Source organism: Thermobia domestica, chromosome 11 (genome assembly GCF_964235325.1).
Source record: "Thermobia domestica chromosome 11, izTheDome1.hap1.1, whole genome shotgun sequence".
NCBI classification, from domain to species: domain Eukaryota; kingdom Metazoa; phylum Arthropoda; class Insecta; order Zygentoma; family Lepismatidae; genus Thermobia; species Thermobia domestica.
Genome location: NC_137464.1, coordinates 68,460,533 through 68,485,887, shown reverse-complemented (window position 1 = coordinate 68,485,887; position 25,355 = coordinate 68,460,533). Strand labels below are relative to the sequence as shown.

The 25,355-nt window shown below is 37.2% G+C and overlaps 1 protein-coding gene across 2 annotated transcripts in view; it reads right to left on the bottom strand.

Annotated features, from left to right (window-relative positions):
• Positions 1-25,355, bottom strand: part of LOC145664147 (AMP deaminase 2-like) — a 239,417-nt gene that overhangs the window by 162,449 nt on the left and 51,613 nt on the right. For both annotated transcript variants that reach the window (XM_081730548.1, XM_081730549.1), the window contains exons 4-5: positions 24,042-24,173; positions 15,800-15,963 (exon numbers count right to left, since the gene is read on the bottom strand). In XM_081730548.1, the coding sequence (XP_081586674.1) occupies positions 15,800-15,963; positions 24,042-24,173 (296 nt within the window). The remainder of the gene's footprint in view (positions 1-15,799; positions 15,964-24,041; positions 24,174-25,355) is intronic.

Sequence of the window (25,355 nt, the reverse complement as noted above, 5' to 3'; positions counted from 1 at the left end):
GTCCCGAAGAATGTTTTTAGGGTGGTCATCTCCCTCGTTACTATATTACGTTTGGTATTTTTATTTGTATTAAGAAAATCTTAAGAAAATATACATATACATTATACTTGTCGTAAGCCAGGTGGGGCCTGGCCCCTTCGTCCCCTTTTGGGCGCCCATGCTTGCTTCAACTTTAATAATGTGCATTTCATTTACGGTGATCTTTCTCAACCCTTAATTGTTGAGAAAAGAATGAAGAGTCTGTTATATTTGTATTTTGTTGGAAAGAATACCACTGTCTTTAGCTCTACGGTCAAAGTGCTTAATACAACATCTATTGGAAAGCTAAATTTACCTTCATTTTATCTCATAGTCGTAAAATATCCCTTTTCCCTCTTTAAAAGATCTATCCTGTGCCGTGGAAATTTTCCTCAAACTAGCATCTCTTGTGAGTGTGGCATTGGCATCAATTGATGTATGCGTCCATTTCATTTGTAAAGGGGTGTTTTACAGCCAACCACGCGAAGATTCGACTTTATTGTCCTTTTGGTGTATTTTATCTGTATCTCAGTCTGTACAATATTTGTTTGAAGCTATATGAGGAACATTTTTCATCATAACATTTTTTAAATAAATATTTACATTTAAAGCAAAATTCATTTTTCTAATTTGGCGCCCTGTTCACCTGGCGACTCCTGCGAACGCATAGTTCGCAGGATTCAAGATCCGGCCCTGCAGTAACAAAGGAATTCTGTATTACCGCCCGACTATCGTTGTTGTGAAAACATTCATCATGATATGACGTAGGAAAATGAGTTACATTAAGGTCTAAGATCTAATATCAAAGTTGAAACATCGCAAGTAAAACAAAAACATGTAATAGCAAAGATTTTGAAAACAATTTCAGTTTAAACTAGCTGCGACAACATTTAATTCAAAATAGAACTTCTGGAGCGCAACAAAAGCTATATGAGCATAGCTAAAAGGAAAAATCAATAAGAACAGTCGGGATTTGAACCTAAGTCATACAAGTAGGAGTCCCTTATGCTAACCATTCATCTACTATATTTTGTTTGCTAAAAATATTTTCCAGGCAGCAAAATGCCATTTCACACTGAAACATTAACAACATAAGAACAAAGTTTTCAAGAAAATTTGTCAAAGCTTATGTATTAAAAGTATCCCGGTATTCGCCCAGTGGTACTGCAAAGTCACTAGTCAGGATGCCTCGTATCGAAATTTGAACCTGTAGACTCCCAATTACAAAGCGTCAACGCTAACCAGTAACCTACGTTCGCTCAGTAAATGTCATGAAATTACTTTTCTGTAATTATTTTTGGAAAATGTTTATTATTTTCATGAAGCAAAGAGTGCATCTTCTACTTGGGTTGAGAACTATATCTACTATACTTCTAAGAGTCAACTAATAGTTGATGTTCATTATTTCCGTCGATTTTCTACGTCTACTAAGTTATTTCAATTTTTTATAAGTTTTCCTTCCGGTTATGACAATGATTAGAAATGAAGGCTCCTCTTCTTATACAAATCTTGATCATTGTAACATTTTTAGTCTAAATTCTGAATTATTGAAAATATTTAAATTAGTTAGAATGAAGAGGATAATACTAAAAAACATGATTAGAAAAAAAGAAGCATTGTTGTTTAACGAAGAATCAAGCTTTTTCAAAACAAAAAATACTGTATGTTATGGGATGATCATGGAAAAAGTAAAAATAGGCATCGAGGACACACTAACCAACCACTGTACGTAGATAAGTCAAGGTTCGTTAATTTGAAAATGAAATGAAATTAAATCTTTGAGTTTTACGTCCCTCGGTTATGCCGGTTAGGCTAAAGGAGACGGTGATGATGAGTAATGAATGAAATTGTGGAGTGAAGAAAGTGAGAGGAAACGGGAGAACCCCGAGAAAACCCACGCATATGGTGTTTGTCCACCAAAAAGTTCACTTTGCCGGGGCTGGGATCGAACCCGCGACCCCAAGCACCAGAGGTGAACGCTCTACCACTGATTCGTTAACTTAGTAGACGTATATGAAGAAATCACTAACAGAAAATAGCTGATAGCTTTACGCCTAACCATCTCAGCGACCTCGAAACTATGAACTCTACATTAACATCGGTTGTCGTTTTCGATCATTTTATATGTTACTTCCTTCCAAGGTTCAAGATGTCTTGCCCCTTATCCCAATGCATGAAAAGCAAATGATATTTTCGCAAACAGCCAGGGGCAGAGAGTAACACAGAACGCACACAACTCGCTATATAGCTTTAGGGCAAATACCTAAAGGCACAAGCAATAGGCCACTTGACCAAGAGCAATGTTGCCAAACATAAAACAAGGTAAGCCCACGCTCAGCCTGTTCGACACAAAATCACTAACCCTTCGAACAAGATAACATTGTCGTGCTCTCAGAGTCAGGTTTTAATTGCATTTGTGTTGAAGTACGTTTTCTTTGGTTTTTAAACATTTGATGAATTTCTTACACACTGTTGTGTATGATATTTTCTATGTGGAATATTATTGTATATTTTGTACTGTAAACATTGTGTAAATAGAACTCATCTGTATTTCTTACATTGACTTTGCAAACTTTAGCAAAGCCCTCATGCGATGTGTACGGCTTTAAAATGAACACACGAAATAGAAAAGTTGATGAAGAGAATGTCAAATTCCGTTCATTTCAAAAGCAGGGAGATTTACAGCAATTGTAAAGCAATAGGGGTGTAATTTTGTCATCTGTGGTTGGACCCAAAAAGCAGTAGGTCTACGCTGCTTATGCCCTTAGCAGAGCTGAGCTGATTTTGAGTTTAACGTCCCGTTCAGCAGCGAGGCTATATGAGACGTAGACCTACTGATTAACGTGGAATCCGAATCACATGAGCTCCCACCGGGAATCGAACCTGGGTCTCCCACGCCAAACGCGCGTACGCTAAGCTTGTGACCTTAGTTTTATGAATTTTACCAAATGAATGAATATCTACATATTTTAACACAGTATATGAGTTCTTTGCTATACTGCTTTTGTAATAATACTTTTGTCATTAATTTGCTTATTATGTATCTTTCTATATAAAATAACAAGTTCTGGCTGGCTGATTGATCAACGCCTAGGCCAAACTGCTTAAGCTAGAAACTTGAAGTTTAGAAAGGGCATATGATTTGTAATGTAAGGTCCCACTAAAAGAAGAATATTTGGAAATTTGAAGGGAAAAGGGAGAAAGAGGAGTGGCAATTATTAACTTAAAATGCCCATACCTTGGAATCTTTGAGTGTTAACGACATGAAATTTAGTATATGGACTTCTCATTTAAAATAATTAGATATGTATGTAATTATTATATTTATGATATTAGCGTTTTTATGATATTTGCCCTAGAAAGGAAGAAAATAGGGTAAAGTTACAATTGTTATAATTGGATGGTCATAACTCGAAAATCGTTAAGGTTATTGACATGAAAATTGGTTGGGTTGAGTTGATTTTAACGTCCCATTCAGCAGCGAAGCTATATGAAACGTGAACCTACTGATTAACGTGGAATTCGAAATACATGAGCTCCCGCCGGGAATGAAAATTGGTGTTTAGGTTTTGCATGTAAAACAATTAAAGACATCTTTCTGCGTTTTTCTCATTTTTCCTTAGAAAAAAAAAAGGTTTAAATTGTAATTGGTAAAATAGAATGGCCATATTCCGAAATCCCTTAAGAGTAGAAACATCTTGATTAAAGATGTATTTCAGCGTTTTTTGATATTGCGGTTAGAAGAAAAACAGCAGGAAGACAAAGCTGGGGGTTGAAATTGTTACAATAAGATAGCCATATCTCGAAACCACTTAAGATCAGAGATCTTAGGAATATGAGAAGTGAGAGGCCGGAGAAAGAGCAAATGCAAGCGTCTTGGGGCAGACTCCCCGCCTAGCCGAAAGCTAGTTATGCAATTAAAAAATTTGCATCAGTTAGACTTTACACGGCGGTTTCTGGGTGTTGGTTTTTGAAGCTCCAAGTTAATCACATAACTTCAGTTTACATGTGTTTAGTTTCTAAAATTCAGTAGTTGTTTATAAGTGGGTATTTTGGACTCAAATTTTACATTTAAATTCATATGTCTTTTCGTTATTTATATCTGGTATCAACTTTATTTTCTTTATCAGAAAGATAGAAGATAATTTATTAGAATATTTTCATAGCTGAGGCTTTTGTTATACAATAATTTCAATCTTAAGCACTCTCCTTTAATATGTCACATTAGGGTGGGCTAAAATATAAAACGAACAGTAGCCGATTGTCCACAAGGTTTATTTTATTCCTTGTGATGTATACAAATAACCAACGAAATTTCTGTACAATTAAGTCACATTTACAGGTCGCTTCATTTTTGCCTTGTTTTAGTTATTGTAGGATTAAAAGTGGATCTGAAAAGGCATGGGGACGCATTCGGTCACGCTGTCCCGCGTGCCTATTTTTGCCCAATGTAATATTTTAGGAAGTAGGAGATGCCACGTATAGTTTTTGAAGTGAGGGTAACGGCGTCCCCCCATTCCCCCTCAGTTTTACCCCTGATTTGTTGCCAAAACTTTTAGAAAAATGTCACTATTTGTATCCTCAATTTAAAAAACGCTTTCTTCAGTGGAGTGGAAACATTTTTAAGATGGTTTTCGACCAATCGAAGAATAAACTGTTTCTGTTCCTAGTCTTTTGTCAAGGCTTCATTATACTTTTGGATGAGACTGATACCTCTTTCAGCTACATTATTCACCACAGCCATTTCTTTTGATAATTCACAAAATTCTTTAAAAAAAAAGCATTATCTCGCTAGCGTTGTAGTGTTTGTTTGAGGAAAGATTGAGACTTCTCTTTGCCTTTTTTCATTAGGACATCAAATATTGAGTGTTCTCGCTGTTACTAGATCCTCCAAATTAAGTTATTCGGGTTTCTTTGTCAACTTAAGTCGTAGTGGAATGTTTGGTAATGCTGGCCGCTGCAGGCTTTGGATCATCTTTTCCTTTGTTTCTACTGATACCGTTTCATCAAAAAAAAAAATGCTAATCCTTATAAAAGTTTAGACAAAAACTAGAGATATCTTGAAAATGCTGCACATGCACTACTAGAAATGCAGTCCTCTGGGTAAGTTTACAGAAGTGACATAAAATTAGTCATTGAGAGAGGTTTGGTCGACAAGGGGAGCTTCATTCTACTTTTTTACATAAACAAGGCTGACAAACAGCGCTAAACATGTGATAATTTTGCTTTCGCGCACAGTCATCCTAAATTGAGACTTTAAAAAAATTCAATGCTTAAATGCCTTTCCCCATCCACCTAACGTGATGTTGTGGGTCTCGAGCTCGAAATGACTGATTGTCGTTGCATCCACCAAGAAATATGAGAAATAAACGCAAAAGTTCCTTATAATCATCTCTAGGCTTCTTGGCTTAAGGAGCACTTGGTAAATATTTTAACATCTGATATGTTTGTACATCAATGGATTTCGTGCATACCATCTGTGCATCACTGGACTCTCAAATAGGGCGTCAGTTGTCTTTGTAAATGATCCTGATTTATTGATGACCACTGTTTATGAAATCGTTTGAACAATGAAGTTGATAGACCTTCTGCCGGACTAAACAAACATTTGAATATACTAGTGAGGGGCCGTGATGTGTCAGTGGTAGGCGTTCACGGGGTCCCGGGTTCAAATTCTGCTCCCGCCAAGTAAACTTTGTAGTGGACAAACACCATGTGCATTGATTTCCTCGGGGTTCTCCCGTTTCCTCCTACTTTCTTCATTCTACCATTTCATTCATTTCTCAACATCACCGTCTCCTTTAGCCTAGCCGGCATAAGCGTGGGACGTAAAACTCAAAAATTTCATTTCATTTTTAATACACTAGAGAGGACTACCCCCATAACATGATGACACCATCTAATGATCACGATGAAAACTACGAACTTATCCGGCTATTAGCACAGCAACTGTGTTAAATTACATTGTAGTCTTGACGCCTATAATATAGTATACATGAATATAATGGAGCGTATACCCATTATCAACCTAATATTTTTATAGTGCAGCATATATTTACCTTAAATTTACGAATGAACGAGTATATACGGAGAAGGGAATACGCTATATTTTGAAAACGGTCCAGCGTATATCTCAGAAAACTTCTAGTGTTAGTTCATTGGTAATACTACATAAACAAAAAGATTTAAAATGGAGCGACCTGTAAATATTAAGCAATAGAGCTGAAATTAAGCAGGTAAGTAGCTTATGACTAGAGGAAAAAAATAAGCCTTGTGGACTATTATTTTGAACAAGTTGAATTTTTTCATTTGATTTCGGACCACCCTAATGTTACATGTTTCATTTAAAAAAAATAATCCTATTCTTTCTAAAATTATTTATGTAGATCAAGCAAGGAACAGAAAGAAGTAAAATTCGTCCTTTTCCGTTCGTATTTCAGCTGTTATTTGTTTCGATTATTGTGATAGTTTCCATTAAGCAGCCCGCGTGATTTCCTCTTATATAATCATAACCTACTAAAATCAGCCAAACAGAATGAATCACATATATTAGGCTGTTGCATCTGCATACCCAACCTCTTTATTAATGTATTCATTCTAATTTCGATTAACGGGGCTGAAACGGATGATTTCGGCGCACGTTCCACGGTGTGTATCGCAAATGCCCTACTGTTTAAGGGAAAGTTTTGAACAGTACCGCAAATATCCCATAAAAACTGGTGTTCTGGTTTTACCACAAATGTCCTGATACCTAGAAAACTAATGAGTACAAGCAATGACCATCCGGATTCTCTAGGATTTAAGTACAGACTAAGAGGGTATATAATGGAAAAGCATTCTATGTAAAAATATTGAAGATATTAAAGAACCTTTTACACAGCAGGAAACAGTAACATCTGCATTAATTGAAGATATATATATACTTGAAAAACTCGGCACTGCATGATGAATTATTTACAACAGTATCAGTGTTGTCAACGGCTTGAGCGGATCGAAACACGGCTCAGTAGCCACCGAGCCGAGCCGAAAAGTGAGCCAAGCCAACAACTCACCAACGGAGCCGGCTCGAGCCCTCGGTTCAGTTGGGCCGAACTGTTTGGCTCACCCGAACCGAGCCGGCTCGAGCCGATTTCTCACCTGAGTCGAGCCGAACCAGGCCGGTTGGGCGCAACATCGTCCTGATTAACAACAAAGAAAAAATACAAGTTCGCTTAAAAATATTTTTTCAGTTATTGATAAATAAATGGAAGTAATAAAACAAAACAAGTCTCTAGATAAACACAAAAGATGCCTTTAAAAAACTACATAGATGCTGTTACACAACCTTAACAATAATAGTTTTAGACGTGCTCGAACTTTTACATATTTTTACTAATATTTCATTAGTTTAATGAATGATATTTACAGCACAGATCAAACTAATGCCCACTGTTTTAAGAGATTGATTAACGAATCAGTTACTACAAACTCAAATATCAAACATTTTGTTTATCTTCACGTAATCCAACTTCGAAAATTAGGCTTTTGTTTTAACATTTCGTAGCAAGTAGTTAGCAACTTTAATCACAGATTTATTTCCTTGTAAAACAACTAATTATCTTAATAAACTGCATGAAGTATTAACTTTATAATTACAAAGGTTATGACAAAATAACCAGATGAATTTGAAGAAATACGTATATTCTACATCAATTTTTTACTTGTTACGTGAGCCCACTATGGTGGAACGTATAACACACCTATGTTTGACGCAGAAGTCCTCAGGTTTGATTCCCAGTGGGGGCGAAAGGAACACACAGTCTTGGTGCTGGTTTCCATAATAATAATAATAATAATAATAATAATAATAATAATAATAATAATAATAATAATAATAATAATAATAATAATAATAATAATAATAATAATAGGTTATTTGTTATGTTTACTACAAGCAAGAAAAAGCGCTCCGAAACAAGCGTCTTTAACAACTACACGTTATTGCTGATTTGCAACGCATGTGTATCACTCTTTTAGAGTTTTGATAAAATGCGTTGATCTCCGCATGTAAGTTTGTTTCCAATGGACCAACAACCAGTTTCTACTATGTTTCATTCTTAGTAATTTTTGGGCCGATAAACTCTGTCACATTATACATACGAAATGCAATACGAAACCCACCATTCTTTCCTCAGTTGGGTATTTCAAAAGATCACGATTATAACTTATTCTTGTTTAAGAAGAACTTACATTCTCCTAACCCCCCGTCTATCCCCATAGCTTAAACAGACAACATAATTTTAAAAATGATGAATTTAAGACATAAAACCTCTGTATTCTTCGTTTATTTATAAAGGTATTTAATTTGGAAGACTGCAAGACTCTCGCAAGTGGGTCTCATTCTTGTCCGAATCTTGCGGACTTAGACTTGTTTTTGCACACTTGATTTTGGTCTCGGTCTTGCATATAAATATTCGGTCTTGGTCCTCGAATCAGACAGTTTTCACCCAAGTTAGCACTCTATCAGTTCCATTGTTAATTTGAGTTCGGAGGTTGAGGTCGACGGAGAATGATTTATTGTTGGAGTAAGGAGGTTGAGTGGTACTTGCAGTTCGGAGATTGAAATCGAACCGAATGAAGGTGAAGGAGCAATCGGAGTTTGAATGTTGAGATCGTAGTTTCCTGTAACTAGTGTTGTAAACGGCTCGAGTGGCTCGGCTCAAGGCTGTCACCACCGAGCCGAGCCAACAGTTCACCCAACCGAGCCGGCTCGAGCCCTCGACTCAGTTGGGCCGAACAGAGCCAAGCCGATGGCTCAACTAAGTCAAGCCGAACCGAGCCGATAGCTCACCTGAGCCGAGACGAACTGAGCCAATGGCTCATCGTAACCGAGCCGGCTGACATCACTAAACAGTACAGCTGTAGACGCATATTTTACCAGAAGATAAAAATGAAATTGAAGATCAAATGTATTAATTTAATACGCACGATCTTGAAGAACAAAATCTTGAATTTATAGCTGAGAAGCTAGCTTTCTAATTTAAAATCAAATATACACAGCTCTATGTCAAAGAACCTCTTCAGGGACTACAGTGAACTGGACAAAACTTATCTCAAAAGGAGAACTAACATTTTCATCAAAGGAACTTCTAGACGCAATCAAAATAGCTAACGAATATTTTCTTGAAGAATGTAATGGAGAATTTATTCGCAAAGGGCATCATTAAAAAAATGAATTTGTTAGCAAGTGTGAACCGGAGGTTTTAATATTTTATTCCATTTAGAACATACATAAGAATAAATTAACTAAACAAGCAACTGAAAAGTTCTTCCTCCAAAAGAACATTTTACAAGCAAATGAAGAAAGTGGTGAAGTTAGAAAATTAAAAGTTCAGAAAAGAAATTCTGATTGACAAACGCAACTGGATTAGGCCAACTGGGGATACAATTTAAGGGAAAAAAAAGAAAAATGAAAATGAAATCTTTGAGTTTTACGTCCGACGGTTATGCCGGTTAGGCTAAAGGGGACGGTGATGATGAGTAATGAATGAAATGAAGAAAGTGGGAGGAAACGGGAGAACCCCGAGGAAACCTACGCACACGGTGTTTGTCCACCACAAAGTTCACTTGAAGGTGGCGGGATCGAACGCGGGACCCCAAGCCCCAGAGGTGAACGCTCTACCACTGACCCACCGCGGCCCTGGATGCACCATTTTCTACTAGATAAAGTATGAATTAGCAATTCATATACAACATTCAAAAATGCATATGTCTTTTTCCATTAAATATACTCATTGTTTCTTAAAATATTTATTTACTAATTGAAATACCCGGCGTTGCACGGAAAGAATAGGTTTATATTTCAAAGATATATTTGAGATTAGTCTTCCCAGTAGAATACGTATTTGAATCAGAATGAAATAGTACGATTCCATTTCCAGCAGGAGCAACTGAATAAACTTGCCGCTAACGAAGAACAAAGCCTTGGGCTTTTATGGTATCGGGAGTGTCATTATTCACTTCAGCGACTCCGAAAACTATTGAATAGACAATCATATATTTCTATTAGAAATTTTTAGGACCTCGAAAGCTATAAATTTAACATTAATATCGTTCATTTTCGATTATTTTTGCATGTTCCTGTGTCTCCCATGATAGAAGTAGAGGTGATACGGGTTTCGATTCCCGTCAGGAGTCGTGTGGTTCGGGTTCCATGTTAAGTCGTAGATGCACGTCTTGTATAGAGTAGTAGCTGAAAGACACGCTGAACTCTATATCACCTCACCTGGAGCAACGACAGTTCCCCAGAAATCATAATTACCTCTGATAGGTCCGGATGTGACAACGGTATTTCTGTATTACCACTCTTCACTCTCAGTGTACTGAAACTTAAGTAAAAGGAACTGTTCTAAAATCTTTACCGGTTCTCTCCTCTGAAACCGCATGCGAATGGGGCCGACCTTGGTCATATACCACATCTGGTATATTATTATTTATGTCAGAGATACCGAAAAATATATATTCGACACAAATATAGGATGTTTTCGGTTTTATTTACTTATTTATTTATTTATTGCCTGTCATCTCCATGCCAACTCTGACCTCCATGCCAACCAAGGCTTAACTTGTACTTAAGCAACATCGACAGCGTCACTATTAATCTGCGACCACGAAAACTATGATTTCGATACTAATGTTGTTCATATTTGACTACTTTAACATGTCCCTTCCCCCCTTGTAACGAATGGCTTCAGTGTCTCGTCCCACTGGAGCAATTTCAACGAACTTAAGTATAGCTATACACCACAATCTGTAAAATAAATGTGCGGGTGACAGGCCCGTAGCCAACCCAAAAATTTATGGGGGGCCCGACCCAATCATATTATACTTCATCACCATATTATAGTTCATTTGCAATCCTACCTTGAAATTTTATGGGGGCCAGCCAAAGTTTAGAAGGGCCCGGCCCCCCTGGCACCCGAGGATACGGGCCTGGCGGGTGATCTTTTTCGGAAAGGAATTCATTAGCTACTTTTCCAATGTGGTGGCTTTATTCGCTTCCCATGCTAAAGATTGCCAAAGAGCTCAACTTTATTTGCACCACTGTGCTATGAATATAGATTTTAATGGCATTTACTTTACTGAATGCTCGCTTAGGTGTTGCTCTCGTCACAGGAAAAGTGAGATACTGTTATAAATGAGTAGGGATATAAACAAATACGGAAAACTATTAGCAATGACACTACTCGAAATGAGTTTTCGCAATATAATGGGGCAGTATTTTATTCGAATGTGAAGGAAATCATTGCATAAATTGTCCCTTCCCCTCCTTAGAAGTCTAAGCTACAATACGTATCTAATAATTTTGAATTAGAAATATATGCATCGAGTTTCATATCCTTAACTTTAAGGTATCCTGAGTTAAGTAAATGAATAAACTTCCTGCTAACGAAAGAGTAAAGCCTTGGGCTTTAATAGTATCGGGAGTGTAATTATTCAGTTCAGCGACCCCGAAAGCTATTGAATAGACACTCATATCTTTCAATTAGGAATTTTTAATTTTCACCCCTCCCATTAAACCTCCATGCCGATAATGCTAAACTTTGATGTGAACGATATAGAGGGTATCATACATAATTCATGTACTCAAAAGCTGTGGATTTAACATTAATATCGTTCATTTTCGATTATTTTTATATGTTTCTGTGTCTCCCATAATACAACTAGAGGTGATACGGGTTTCGATTCCCGTCAGGAGTAGTCGTGTGGTTCGGGTTCCACGTTAAGTCGTAGATGCACGTCTTGTACAGAGTAGTAGCTGAAAGACGCGCTGAACTCTATATCACCTCACCTCGTGAGATATTCTACATTTGCATAATTTCTAAACCACTTTTCTTTCTTTCAATCTCCTCCTTCCTCTTAGGACACGCATAGGTTCAAACCGAAACATTCTTCACGGTTGGAGAACGCAAGGCTACTGTACCATACGCGTACAACCCTTATGGGACTAGGTAGTGAGTTGCGCAGTTTGAGTAGCACGCACGAATAAATCACGCTTACATTTATTATACATAATTAATAAAATCTCATATTAGGACTTACTCTGCACGTCAAACTTTTAACATATGCGACTTTTTAAATTCTGATCTTCTTCTGCTTTATTATTATTATTATTATTATTATTATTATTATTATTATTATTATTATTAATGCAATACCTATGTGAAGCAATTATCTCCTCAAACTTGGTTAATACACACCATTCAGCAACCGGTAGTTGTAGAAATCAGGCTTTTCCAAGAGAAGTTGCTAGTTCAATCGGTAGAGCGCTGAGCCATGGATTCAAGGGTTGCGAGTTCGAATCTAGTCTAAGTCAAAAGATTTTTTTCCTGATATAATTCTTGAAATGGAAATGTTTCTCTCTTCACCTTTATCTCATAATTCTGAATAGAGATGTTTGTATGTGAAAGAAAAAGTATACTAGAATATAAGAAAAGAAAGGTAAATTACATGATACCCTTTGCAATTTTTAACTATATTTTCACCTATCTAGGATGTCTCTAAAAAGTTCAGACTTCTAGACCTCCTTTTCGCTCTCTTATGTGTCCTTTAACTAATTTCTACAGTTACTTAGTGAATCACATATTCATATATTACAGATGACGTATCTCTTTCTCTTCTCTCTACATCATGTCTGGAGATGAATGTTTTGACAATAGGTTACAAACACGATTTTAAAAAATAATACGATCTGCGATATCAGTGATACATATTGTGGTGTTTAACTTAACATATAAAACAATAAATAGAAAAACTGAGAATACGAATCTTTTCGTTCACTGATGCTTCAATAACAGTGCACTGATGCTTCAAATCTGTGTCTTTACTCCCTTCACCTATGTTAATTCCCTAGTCAAAATAAAAACTCTTCAAAATTAATCACAAATTCTTATGCAACCATCCCTTCCTTGGAGTACTGCGCGGTCACATACCCGTCACTGCGATGTAAAGGCACTTATGGCGACGAGGATACCTTGTTCCCGGTCTTGTTTTCTCTCATGGGTAAGAAGCCGTGTCAGGAAGTATTGTAAATATATTTAAAATTGGAATTCTTTAAACTACATAAAATAATTACATTCAAATATTAGAAGAGCGCAAGAATAAATCCATTGAAATTCATTAGGCAAGTAAATATGTAACACAATATTCTAAACGAAGTATATGTACAGTACATAGTAACTATATACATGGTTAGTCGTGTCTTTTAGTTAGTTAGTATATACTATATACAGTATATAGTTTCTTAATATTGTGTATCCAATCAAGATTAACGTATTTTACACAATCAAGAAAAGTAAGGCTAGATATTACCTGCAATTCACCCCTTGGGGTCATTTTCAGGATCGAACAGGGGAATATCTGGAAATTATCATTTTCATTTATTTTAGTTTATAAATTGTTACGGTACTGAAATGTTTCTCAATGTCAGGTATGTACGTAAGATCAACTTATTTTATGCAACCGAGAAAAGTATGTCTGGATCCCAGTTGCAATTTCGCCCATTGGAGTCATTTATATGGCAAACGGAAAAGTCAGGAAATTATCCCCAGTAGCACATTTATGTGGGTCAATGTGGGAAATCATTGAAAATGCGATGTGGATTCGCATTAATATGCCACACGGGCCCGATGTAGGTCGATTGACGTTTTTTCACATGAAGACCAATGTGAGGTACTCAACATGGAGCGACGTCAGCTCCCTTCTTGATTGACATTGATACATATTGATCACCGTGGGACCCACATCTTGCCAACCTGAGGCTCATATCTAACCACAACTAAGTGCGGGTACCGTTTCGCGCTAAACAATTAACCGGTAGTTTAATCAGAAGAAACCAACTTTCAAATTCTCACATGTGCACTTTGTTGAACTCATTAAACCACTTGCGAACAATTTTGCTATATATGAATTTCGTCCTTTTCCCTTGACCAGGACTTCAACCTCCTGTCATGACTGTTTCTAATTCGTAGATGAAAACTTTGTCTAGTCTGCTACAGTACTTGTTAGAACCAAATATGAAAACATCGTATTAAAGTTAGTGCAGCTGTGTAATAGATCGAGCAGCTAAACAAATTGTGGGAAGAAAAATAATTACGTTTGTTGCTAGAGCAGCTATGAAATAAAAGACAGTGATATTAATCAAGGATCTGCCAATACAACAAAATCCTGAAGCCATACGTCACAGTTTCGCCACACCTCCGTAATCTCCGACTTGAAATCTGCTCTCTCCAAAAATGCATGATTCTGAATCGTTCAGTGGCGGCGCATGGAGTCCCCCACAGGAATTAGGGGTCCGGATATTCCGTTAGAACAGATGGGTCCGATTCATGACAGATTGAACAACGTCCCATCAAGTAACAAAAAGTCATTGACAGACCATCGATGTTTTCCACAGAATCAAGATGGCGAAGGGTTTTTGATTTGCGGTACGTGGTTGCATAACTATAGTACGGACAAAATGTAGTGTATAAAAGGAAATTAAGTAAAATCAGTAGATCTGAAGATTGATGACCCAAATCATGAACTGTATGCTAAATGAGACAGCCATTAATAATACGTAACGATTTTGGAAGAGCTGATGCAATGAGGATTTGCGAGAAAATATGATTATCCTTGCAAAAAAAAAAAAAAAAAAAACAAAGAAGAGAAAAGAAGAGGAACAATAGATACAATGTTCTTCACCACAAACTCACTTGATCGCAGATCTGAAGTGTGACCCATTGCCGTAAGGTGCATATCACCACTGAGTTACCAGGTACTCCTTTTACTCCTCCCATGTAACAAACAACAGATTGTTTACAACATATGGGAGCTGATGGCACATACTGGTTATGTAAGAAACAGAGGGAGAAATCGTGTTGAGAAGGTAGATATCTCGAAAAGAGTTGGTAACTTTTCCTCCTAGGCTTGTTTGAAAAAATTAACATTTCACAGTGTTGCCTCCTAAGCTAAAAGAGGCGAATAATTAAAGAAATATGAAAAGAGCTGAGGAAATGAAAATATACTAGAAAACGGAAGAACCATGAGGAAAGACGTTGACACTACTGGAAAGACACCTGCTCATTGCGATGACTAATATGAGATGTTTCTTGGCCATGTGGGTCTCGTTGTAAGTAGTAATAGGAAATAGGACACATGGTATTGCTAGGCAGTCACAATGGTGAGTCATTGAACGGATCAGGAGCAGACGGACATGTCTGGGAAGAATAACACAATCTACAGTGAAAGTAACACCCTCCTTGCACCTCCTTCTTTTCTCTTTGATGTATGAACATATGAGATACCACAGGGTAGAGGTCTGCACCGGCTCGGGCCAAGCCCGGGGGCCTGGCCTGACCTTTGGGCCGGACTCGGGTCTACAAAGCATGTATCATTTAGTATTTGGACTGGACTTGGGCTGTAAATTTTTAAATATACAATCATGTTCTCGGGTCTTTTTGGGCCAAACCCCGGGCCCAAGTGAGTTTATGATGAAGAACATTGTATTTACTATCGTTACATTTCACAAAAGAATGTAAAAGAATCGAAATTAAAATATTTGTGTAATCACATACAGAATAAAATTAGAAACGTTTGCAATCGTTACTGGAAATTAATGGTGTCGCTCATTTCGAATATTTTAAAAGCACATAGTTTCTAATGTATTGAAATCTCATAACTTATCGATAGTAAGGAACATTATAAAGTTGTAAAAAAAACATTACAGCTAATAAATAAATAAATAAATAAATGACACACTTACAAGTTTCGCGGTACTTGGATTACCACCTTCATATGAGAGTGAAGAATTTTTTGCTCAACTATCCACTTTGCAAGATCATTAAATTCTGTCTTGCTTCTTCCATGTATTGAAAACCTTAATTCAGCTAACTGATTCCGCGGAGTTAGTTTATCCAAGTAGCCCTCCTAAATAAAGTAGAATGAATTAGGGATTAAAATAAAATAAATGTTAGTATTGCTCGTAAATGCTTTCACATGGTTTATAAATTTAAAAAAAATAAAATATTTTAGACTATGTTTTAACGAAAAAAATATATGAAAACACATGATCGGAATCAGACTTACATTACAGTTAAGTTGCATTTGCAGAAGTGCTTATTACTTAAAAACTGTAAAACACCTTTAAATTTGGTTAATAATGGAGTTGATTTTATTATCTTGCGTGTTGAGAAAACACTAAGTATCAACAAACAACAAGCGATTCAATAAAATGTTAGCACTATTTACTAGACAGACACGAGGAACTACGTGTCGCCGAACCACTTCTCACAGATTTTTGAAGTGCGATATGTCAAGTGACCCTTAAGGACACGGAATAAATTGTACCCGTCATTGTTGGAACAAAGGTAACATATTCCAAGATCAGGTTTCGGGGCATTTCTCTCTTGAAATATGAACGTCATTGCCGCATGTAATTACAATTGTACTACCACTAATCAGCGACGAGGCAATATTGTAGACTGCGCTACTTGTTCAGTCACTGTTGTTACCCCATGGTATATCCTAATTCCCCAGTCTAGTGACCAGTCGTCACTAGCCTACGGCAATCGTTCTCTTCTGTCTATTCTGTCACATGTTCACACCTTCATTGCCTGTGTTCACCTTCATTTCTATTGTTTTCTTCATTTGGCAGTGTGTGTATTCGGAAACCTTTCCATCAACTATATTTGTTTTACCTCTGTCATTGTATATGTTACACTTTTGAAAAAATGCACGAATACAATGAAACTTCTTATGTGTTTATACTAATGAATTTCAATAAAGACTGCTGCTAAAAATTGTTGAAGGATTAAGAGATAATAGTTGATAATTTCGCCATATACGGTTAGTCACAAAAGTATCCGTACAACATGTAATAGACAAAGCAAAGCTATGGGATATGAAAAGAATGGATGGTAATAATGCGAAATGGCACTATTTGTGGTCGAGTACACGTAATTGGAAAGTGTACAAAATATTGTGCCGATCTATTTGACCATTTTGCCGTAAAAAGCTAATAAATGTACAAACAGCGAAATGAAGGTCAAAAAAGTTTCCATACACAATAGGAATAGTACCAAACCTTGTGCTTTCGGCGTTACTGTTGAACCAAAGGCGCAATGGGGCTTCAATCCTATGTGGCAGTAGCAGTGTATCAGTCAGAACGAACAGAGGCAACCAGGTAAGCAGTTGGCATAAGAAAGTGGAAGTAAAGAGGCCAACTCGCGAACTGAAAGTGAAGTTACACAAAGAAGGGTACCTTTTGACAAATAGCGTAAAACGTTAAGAAAACACATTCTACGATGCAGTATATAATAAAAAGGTATAAGGAGACAAAGGTTATGAAGATTAAAGCGTAGTGGCCGGCCAACGAAATTGAAAGAGCATTATAATCGAAGTGCCATTCTACGAACGATCAGGAGTGAACCACGATCGAGTGCTCTGAAACTTGCTAGCATACTGAAAACAGACTATGGTGTGAAACTTGTACCTGAAAGTGTTCGCAGAGTTATGAGAAATGCTGGATATAATGGTCGTGCAGCTAAAAGCCTTTTGTGAGTCGGATAAACATATAGAAACATAGGGAGTTTGCAAGAAAATATGTAGACAAACTAATAGCCTTCTACAATTCAGTGTTATTCAGCGAAGAAAGTAAATTCACTATTTTCGGATCAAAGACACAAGTTCGAGTGTAGACAAAACTCAATACTCACATGGGCTCTTAAGAACTTATTTCCAAAGGTGAAGCACGATGGTGGCAGTGTGCTTGTCTGAGGTGCATAACTGCAGTTGAAGTGGGGAAGTTGCAGTTCTTCGAGGGTACGATGGACTAACATGTTTATTTAAACATTTTAAAAGTAAATCTTGACGCCAGAGCACAGAAATTACAGCTTGGACTCTCGTTTGTTTTCCAACATGCAGCATAAAGCCAAAAGAGTTGAGGAGTGTTTGTTATACAATGTACCAAAGCAAATGCATACACCTTCTCAATCGCCAAATTGCAATCCGATTGAACATCTATGGGCTGATATGGGTAGATCTGTTCGTAAACACATAATCACAAGGAACAATATTGAAAGCCGCTCTAGTAGAGGAATGGAGCAAGACAGACTACGACAATAGCAAAATATGTTGCTGCGATGCCGAACCGAATGAGGGAAATACTACGGATGATCAGAGGACCCATCGAGAGTATGGTGAATTAGAGTGCACGAACTAGCCTGTTGTGTTTAATTTTTTATAGGTGTACGGAAACTTTTTTGTCCGATTTTTTCACTTAAGTGTATTTAGTAAGTTACTTATTACTTAACGGCACTATATTCTTTATGTTTGGCATAACGATACCTGATGTCCTAGGGAACGAAATATGTTCATTAGTTGTTCTTTATTTGCCATGGTTTCTACACTATCTTCTATTGAACATATTAATTGCTGGAGACTTTTGGGACTAACTGTACATGTAAATTTTCCTATAAGCATAATGTATTTTTTTCTGTTGTAATCGACTCCTTTAGAACATGACACATTTCACTATGTCTGTCAGTGATGTCAATTTGGGTTTTAGTTATAAATAGAAAAAGGTGATGAATTCACCTGAGTTTAGGAAATGTGTTTTTGTAACAATTTACGATCATAAGAACTTTATTTTTTATATTATTTATATTGTTCCAGAAAATTGAGATTGTTTGTTGAGATTGAGATTGTCCAGCAGAATTAATTGAGATTGTTTTAGATTGTCTATCAGCAGGCGATGCAAAATTATTGAGAGCTGTGGAACCCAAAAGTGTCCAACATCTCATTGTAAAGATTGCTGAAATTGAGGGACATCCAGATCCAGTGGAACCCGTGACAGACAGAAAGTTGAAACGTTTCAATATTCGCCAGGCTTAACATCTGAAGAAAAGAGAGAAGGATTCGAAACAGGATACAAGTGATATTTCTTCTCAAACAGACGAAGACAGTAAGCAAAGCGGTGAAGACATGGATAACAAGAAGAGCCGAAATGATTTGTATTCCAGAAATAGAGGTCGAAGACGGAATTTTCAATCAACGAACTCTTGGCAAGGTTACAGGAATGGAAACCAATGGGAAAGGGAAGATCGAAAAAACCGGTACGCTCCATATAAATCAAATGGTCCATTTCAACAGGAAGCGGTGAACTCAGGTCATTATCGGGGTGCATCCCCGTCGTGTGCGCCTAACCTCATGAATCAAGCTGGAGCGCAAGCTTACCCAGTAAATTCTTTTCAGAACACCGGAACAGTTGCACCTCCTACTACGACTTCTTGCCCAGCGATGAACATGGTCACGGCTATGGGACAACCGTTGTATTACGTACCGTACATTCCACCAACTGTGAGGTTATCTGAATGGACTGCATGAGTGTTCGGAAGAAAAGAAGCAAGAGTTGCTAAACGGATTGATACCATTCTTAAAAATGCATGTTAAGTTAAGATTAAGTTAAGGAAATACTATTTTATCATAGGGTGCTCATATAGTCATGTGTAGAATTAAGGTTAGCTTAGATATTTTTTTATTTAATTTTGTTTCATTTAGTATATTCTTGACATATATATTGAAAAAATCCACTAAAAAGAACTTTTAAGTTCAGAATTTTTTGTGTGAAGTTCCCGGAGGATGTTACATTATACCTAATTATAATGTATCATGATCCGTGATTTTTGAACCACCTGTATATTTATGTTAATACTTAGTTTCAAAAGACAATCGTCCTGTCCGTCGACGAGGAAACTTTGTGTTCAACATTTTTAGAGCCTGAACGTATAAAGAACGTTCTGTCGCTTTCTTTGTTGTCGGTGAGTTCTCTCGGTGTGTTCAATTAGCTGAACGAATGGAGATAAGGCAAAGGTCAGTTGTTGGTGTGCGTATATTCAACAAAATACCTGGTTGTGGCAGTTCTGTTACACCATGAACTTGCATTCGGACACAGTGAACATGGGACCTCCACAGAGCCTCATAAAGACGTGCATGGTGTACGAGTTCAAACTGCACTCAAACGCCGCTACAGCAGGTGGAAAATATGAAAGGCCTTTGGTGAGGGAGTCGTGACTATGCTGACAGTACAACGGTGGTTTAGCAAGTTTAAAGACGTTGATGAAACACTCAAAGACGCACCACATGCCGGAAGACCAACATATGTACAAAATGAAGACCTTTAAGCAGCAATTGAGGCCAACAGTATCCAGACATGTAAGGAAGTGGGAATAAAATTCAGTGCGCTTGGAGAAACCATTCGGCAGCACTCCATCAACTTGGGATGCGCTACAAGTTGGGTCCACGGGTCCCACGTGATTTGACTCCGGGCCAGAAGGAAACGCGAGCAGACACGTGTGTTTCTTTGCTGTCTCGTCTGAGGAAGGAGCAATTTCTGGACAGGGTGTTGATATGTGATGAGAAGTAGGTCCTGAACAAAGCTCCGCTTCCCCATCATCATTGGTTAGCATCCCATGAACCGGGTCCAGAACAGTCAAAACCAGTACTGCACCAGAAGAAGGTCCTCCTTTGTGTTTGGTGGACTGCTCGCGCGGTATTGTACATCGGGAATTGCTACCAGCTGGTCAGAGCATTAATGCAACTGTGTACTGTCAGCAGTTGAGCCTTGTTTCAGAAAAACTCAAAACTCTGGAGCGAGGACTTGTGAATCGCAAAGGAGTCATCTTGTTACAGGGCAACGCTAAGCCCACCGTGGCCCGTACACCATGACCCGGAACACCATTCTACGCCTTGAATGGGAAACACTATTGCACCTGCCATACTCCCCGGATATTGCACCATCCGATTATCACATGTCCCATTCCTTGGACAATCATCTTAGAGGACACCAGTTCAAATCTCTAGAAGAGATGCAAAATGCAGTTGATACCTTGTTCGATTCACGGCCCACCAAATTCTACCGCGATGAATCCATGGCCTTCCAGAACGTTGGCAGAATGTCGTAGATCCTGATGGGAACTATTTTCGATCTTCCAGGTGTCTTAGGTGACATACCGATGTTCGGAGGTGATGGGTGAAAAAGTGACAGAACTTTCTTGGTTAATTTTATAGATATGTGCGAGACACTCATCACGCTTATACCACGGATGTAAACGTTCTTGCATAGTTAAACACTCCAACAACACTAGAAGAATATTTTCCATAAATTCTGTGTATTCTTGCTCATCTATAGTGCATATTGTGTTTGTTGATTTGTTCATGATTCGTGAATGTAGATTCGTCTGAGAATAACACGGATAAAGTGTTTTCCTTCGTTTGCATTTGTTGGAGTGTCCAATTGCAAAAGTACACGGTTCTGAAAAGCCTCGAGATGAAGGTCCTGGTGCAAATACACATGGTACGTACAGAAGTTTAATCTTTTGAGGATTCGGAGAACACTTGTTTTGAGAATTCCTGAACCCTCTTCAATGTCCCTTGAGCTGATGGGGTCGTTGGCAGCAGCAGCTAACACATTTATTTCCAAATTTACATTCGGGATAGTCTTTCTTCTATTCTTTTGTTTATAGTGGCTGGGTGGAGTTTTGGGTTTAAGAAATCCCCAAATTAATATCCTTCTTAATGGCAGTACATTGTGTAAACTATATCTTCACTCGACCAAATCCAAATATACTTAAATTGTAATGTAAATGGGTTTACTTGTGTTTGTAGTTGCCTAAAACAAGTATTATTAATTTATATTAGTTTTCTCAAATATATACTATCTTCTAATATTGTTGTTAAATATATGGAGTAATCCTTTCTTAAAGACAAACTTCCTTGCGTTTCTATATTTTCTTTTCTTTTCTCAGTAAGTGCCATAATTTTAATATTTTTCGCCAAATCGAAATTTCAAGTGTGACAATTTGACTACAGATTAAGAGAAGGTGGGTATGGCATAACTTCTCAAAAAGAGTAAAATAATTAAACAGGTCAATAATGACAACATACGATGTAAACTAAGTGTAACGAAAGAAACGAAGCAACAAACAAAACGTAAATTAAGCAAAATAAACTGCAGTGCTTTGCTGTCATTGCGAGGCACTACACATTGTTGCTTATTTGTTTTCTTTCCTTATTTTGTGCCCACAGCTCGCTTATTCTTTGCTTTTTCACTTATTATGAGAAAAGCAACTGCGTTTACCTGGTACACAAACCAAAAGAACCAAAATGATTTCAAACATGAAGGTCCCCCTTTGAATTAGATCCTCCCTCCTAGTCTAGGACATAAAAGTGTGCCATGTTATACGATACAAGTTCCTTTCCCGATAGAAGTGCATCAAGCATATTACGGTCATTCAAATTCAATTTAAATTGTAGCCCTCTTTCTATAACCTCACTCTTGACAAAAGTATATTTGTCGGCGAATCGATGGAACGTTTTCCCGTAAGCAAATAAGTACAAAAATATAGAGGGAATGAGTTATTGTGCACGTGGAATTCCGCAATATATTGGGTTGGTGCAAGTAAAACATTCGATTTGATGTGTGATGGGAAAATTATCTAAATACAACAATACATGGATTAACTCAGTTCAAGCGTCTATTGTTACAAATTGTGCACGTCTTTACTAAATATGCCCAAAAAATCAGACAGTAGTGAAATTGCGTCATGGAGAATCTAGATTTTGTGTAACGTTTAATGAATTAAAACTGAAATATTCTTTACAGCAAGGCCCAAAGAAGAGTGAGTCAAAAATGATGCACTTATTCTCAGTTAGCTTGTGAAATTTCGTTGCTTCGACACAGCATTGCAAAATGAGTTCCATAAACACTGGCAAGAATTCATTGTGCACAGATGAGCTTTTCAAAAGCAGCATGAATTCGACTCTAGAGTAACTGCTCGTACTATTGGAGACGAGCTAGGCAAATACTATACTATTGTCATTTGGTACCTGTGTAATCGGTACAGCCAGCAAGAATTGTCATTTGAAGTTGTGCAGTTCTCAAAGTAGGCTATAAGAGATAACAGGTAAAGTTTCCTGTGTCTGATTGTCGCTTCAGATCAAGCATTGATCTGCTGTGACAATTGTAAACTAGGTTCAGGACAATGGTTGGATAGTGAACAACGTTCAGAATGATATGCTCGTACTACCTCTTTCCCCATGGTGATTTTGCTGATATGATGGGAGGAATTCATCACGACTTTCTCAAGCAAGATAAAAAATTTTAAAGCTCAACTCCATGAAATGCACTACAAAGTTACTCACAAGTATCTACCAATGGTCTACGAGCATGGTTGCCTTATGTTCTACTACAATCTTATTGAACAAAGTACGGTGCACGATCTTTATTATTTGCAGTATGAAATGTTTCTTTACCTGCCGTGTTCCTCCGTTATCTATTCCACTGACTACCACCTGTTCCGTCATCTCGATCGCTATTTAGCAGGGAACAACTTCCCTCATAATTTTCGTGCCATGTGCGGTTGAAGATTTCGTCGTATTGCGGACTTCTGTCATCTTTCATTACAGAATCCAATCGTTGCTCTCCGATAATAAATATGCCTGGTAGCAGAGAGCGACTACCTTATCTAACTTAGTATTATAGTTTTCATCCTTTTACCTTTGAAAGTGACGCAAATACAGCGGACATCCAGTAATACCAACCTAAACAAAGCGCCTGTGAACATAGTTTACATTAATATATAAGGGTTTTGACTAACAGTAAGATGAATTACATGATATGTGTAAGTAAAGTGTGTGAAATATTTTTGGGTAGCTGCTTATATGTTCTTTAATTTAGCCACCACTAAACTTACGGAGTTAATAATAGGCAAAATTAGAAATGGAGTTTCAAGTGGATTGAAAAGTAGTAAAATAAAATTTTTTAGTTTAACGTCCCAAGATTAGACCTATAAGGATGTGGAAGACAATGATTAAAGGAAGTGTATGATGATAGAAGGATTAGTGGAATGTTGGGTGAATTCGAGTTTTACCAACCATACGTAAAGTTAGGTTTAAGTTTAGTCTAAATTAACACCACTTCAATTTCAGCAATTATAGTAACGACTTACTTTTAGTAACTCAGCGAAAAATCTTCCGTTTACTTCATTTTTTCGGCTTAAGAAGACCCGTCCTAATTTCTCGCTTTCAAAAGGGTTAAAGAGTTTGTCGAACACATCAAAGCGTTTCCATACCCTATCGTCCTTAAAAAGAAAGCAAATATTGATTAGAATATTAAAATAAAAATTAAATAATTACACCTGTGTTATATGTAAATCGACATTGTATGTACACGAGCAAAAGTACATTCACACTTGCAATTTTCATATCCTACAGCGTTAAGCAACAAACAATACTTCTGAGCAGTGCTGGGACCTATTTCAAATGAATGTATTTCAAATACCTATTTAAAATACAAAATACCATTTTGTATTTTATATTTTAAAAACCTTTTTAAGAACTTTTTTGTATTTTATATTTAAATAGGTTTTGTAGTGTATTTTGTTATTTTGCATAATATGCAAAATACAAAATAGGTATGATCTTGGCAATAGAATATTACGCAGTTTACGATCCTGCACACAGTATACTAAAAACTACCATTAAGTGGTGGCACCATTGTCGATTGCCTGCTGTTGCCGACCTCGCAGTCGAAATCGCCGATATCATGCGAAGTTTTCAAAGATATTGTTGATGTGTCTCCCACAATACCTTGTCGTACAAGCTGGTATTCTTAATTTAATAAAGTTTCAAAATGTAAAAAGTAAGTTAAATGATGCATGCCTTGCACTTGGAATTCCCACTTTTAAAGATAATGAGTTAGAATTTCTCGACGAATACTTAAACTGTATGGAGCCCATAGCACAAGTACTTGATCGACTCCAATCATCTGTCTCTTTCTTTTATGGCGAGCTTATCCCAGAACTTATTCGTATGAAGAAAGTTCTGGAAAAACTGGAACTCCGTTCATTAAAGTACTATAATCCACTAGTGAAGGTATTGTTAAAGGGCATGGATAAAAGATTCCATGAATATTTAATCTTGGAGTCGTCAGTAAATGATGCTATCCTTGCTTCTATCACTCATCTTCTTTTTAAACTTAGATGGATTCCCAAGGAAAACAGATAATCTGTGAAAGATGTATTTATGGAAGAGATTTACCATGAACACTGAACTGAAGACTGTACCATCCAGTGGCGTATTTAAGAAGGGGGCTCCCGGGCTTAATTCCCCCCGAAATTTTATTATATTAAAGTAAACGAAATATGTTGCAGAATTTTTATATTTCCGGGAATAAATGTAGCAAAGCCCCCTACCCCGAAACAAAATCGTAAATACGCCACTGGTACTATCAACTGAGAAAGCAGATAATCTTAATGATGAAC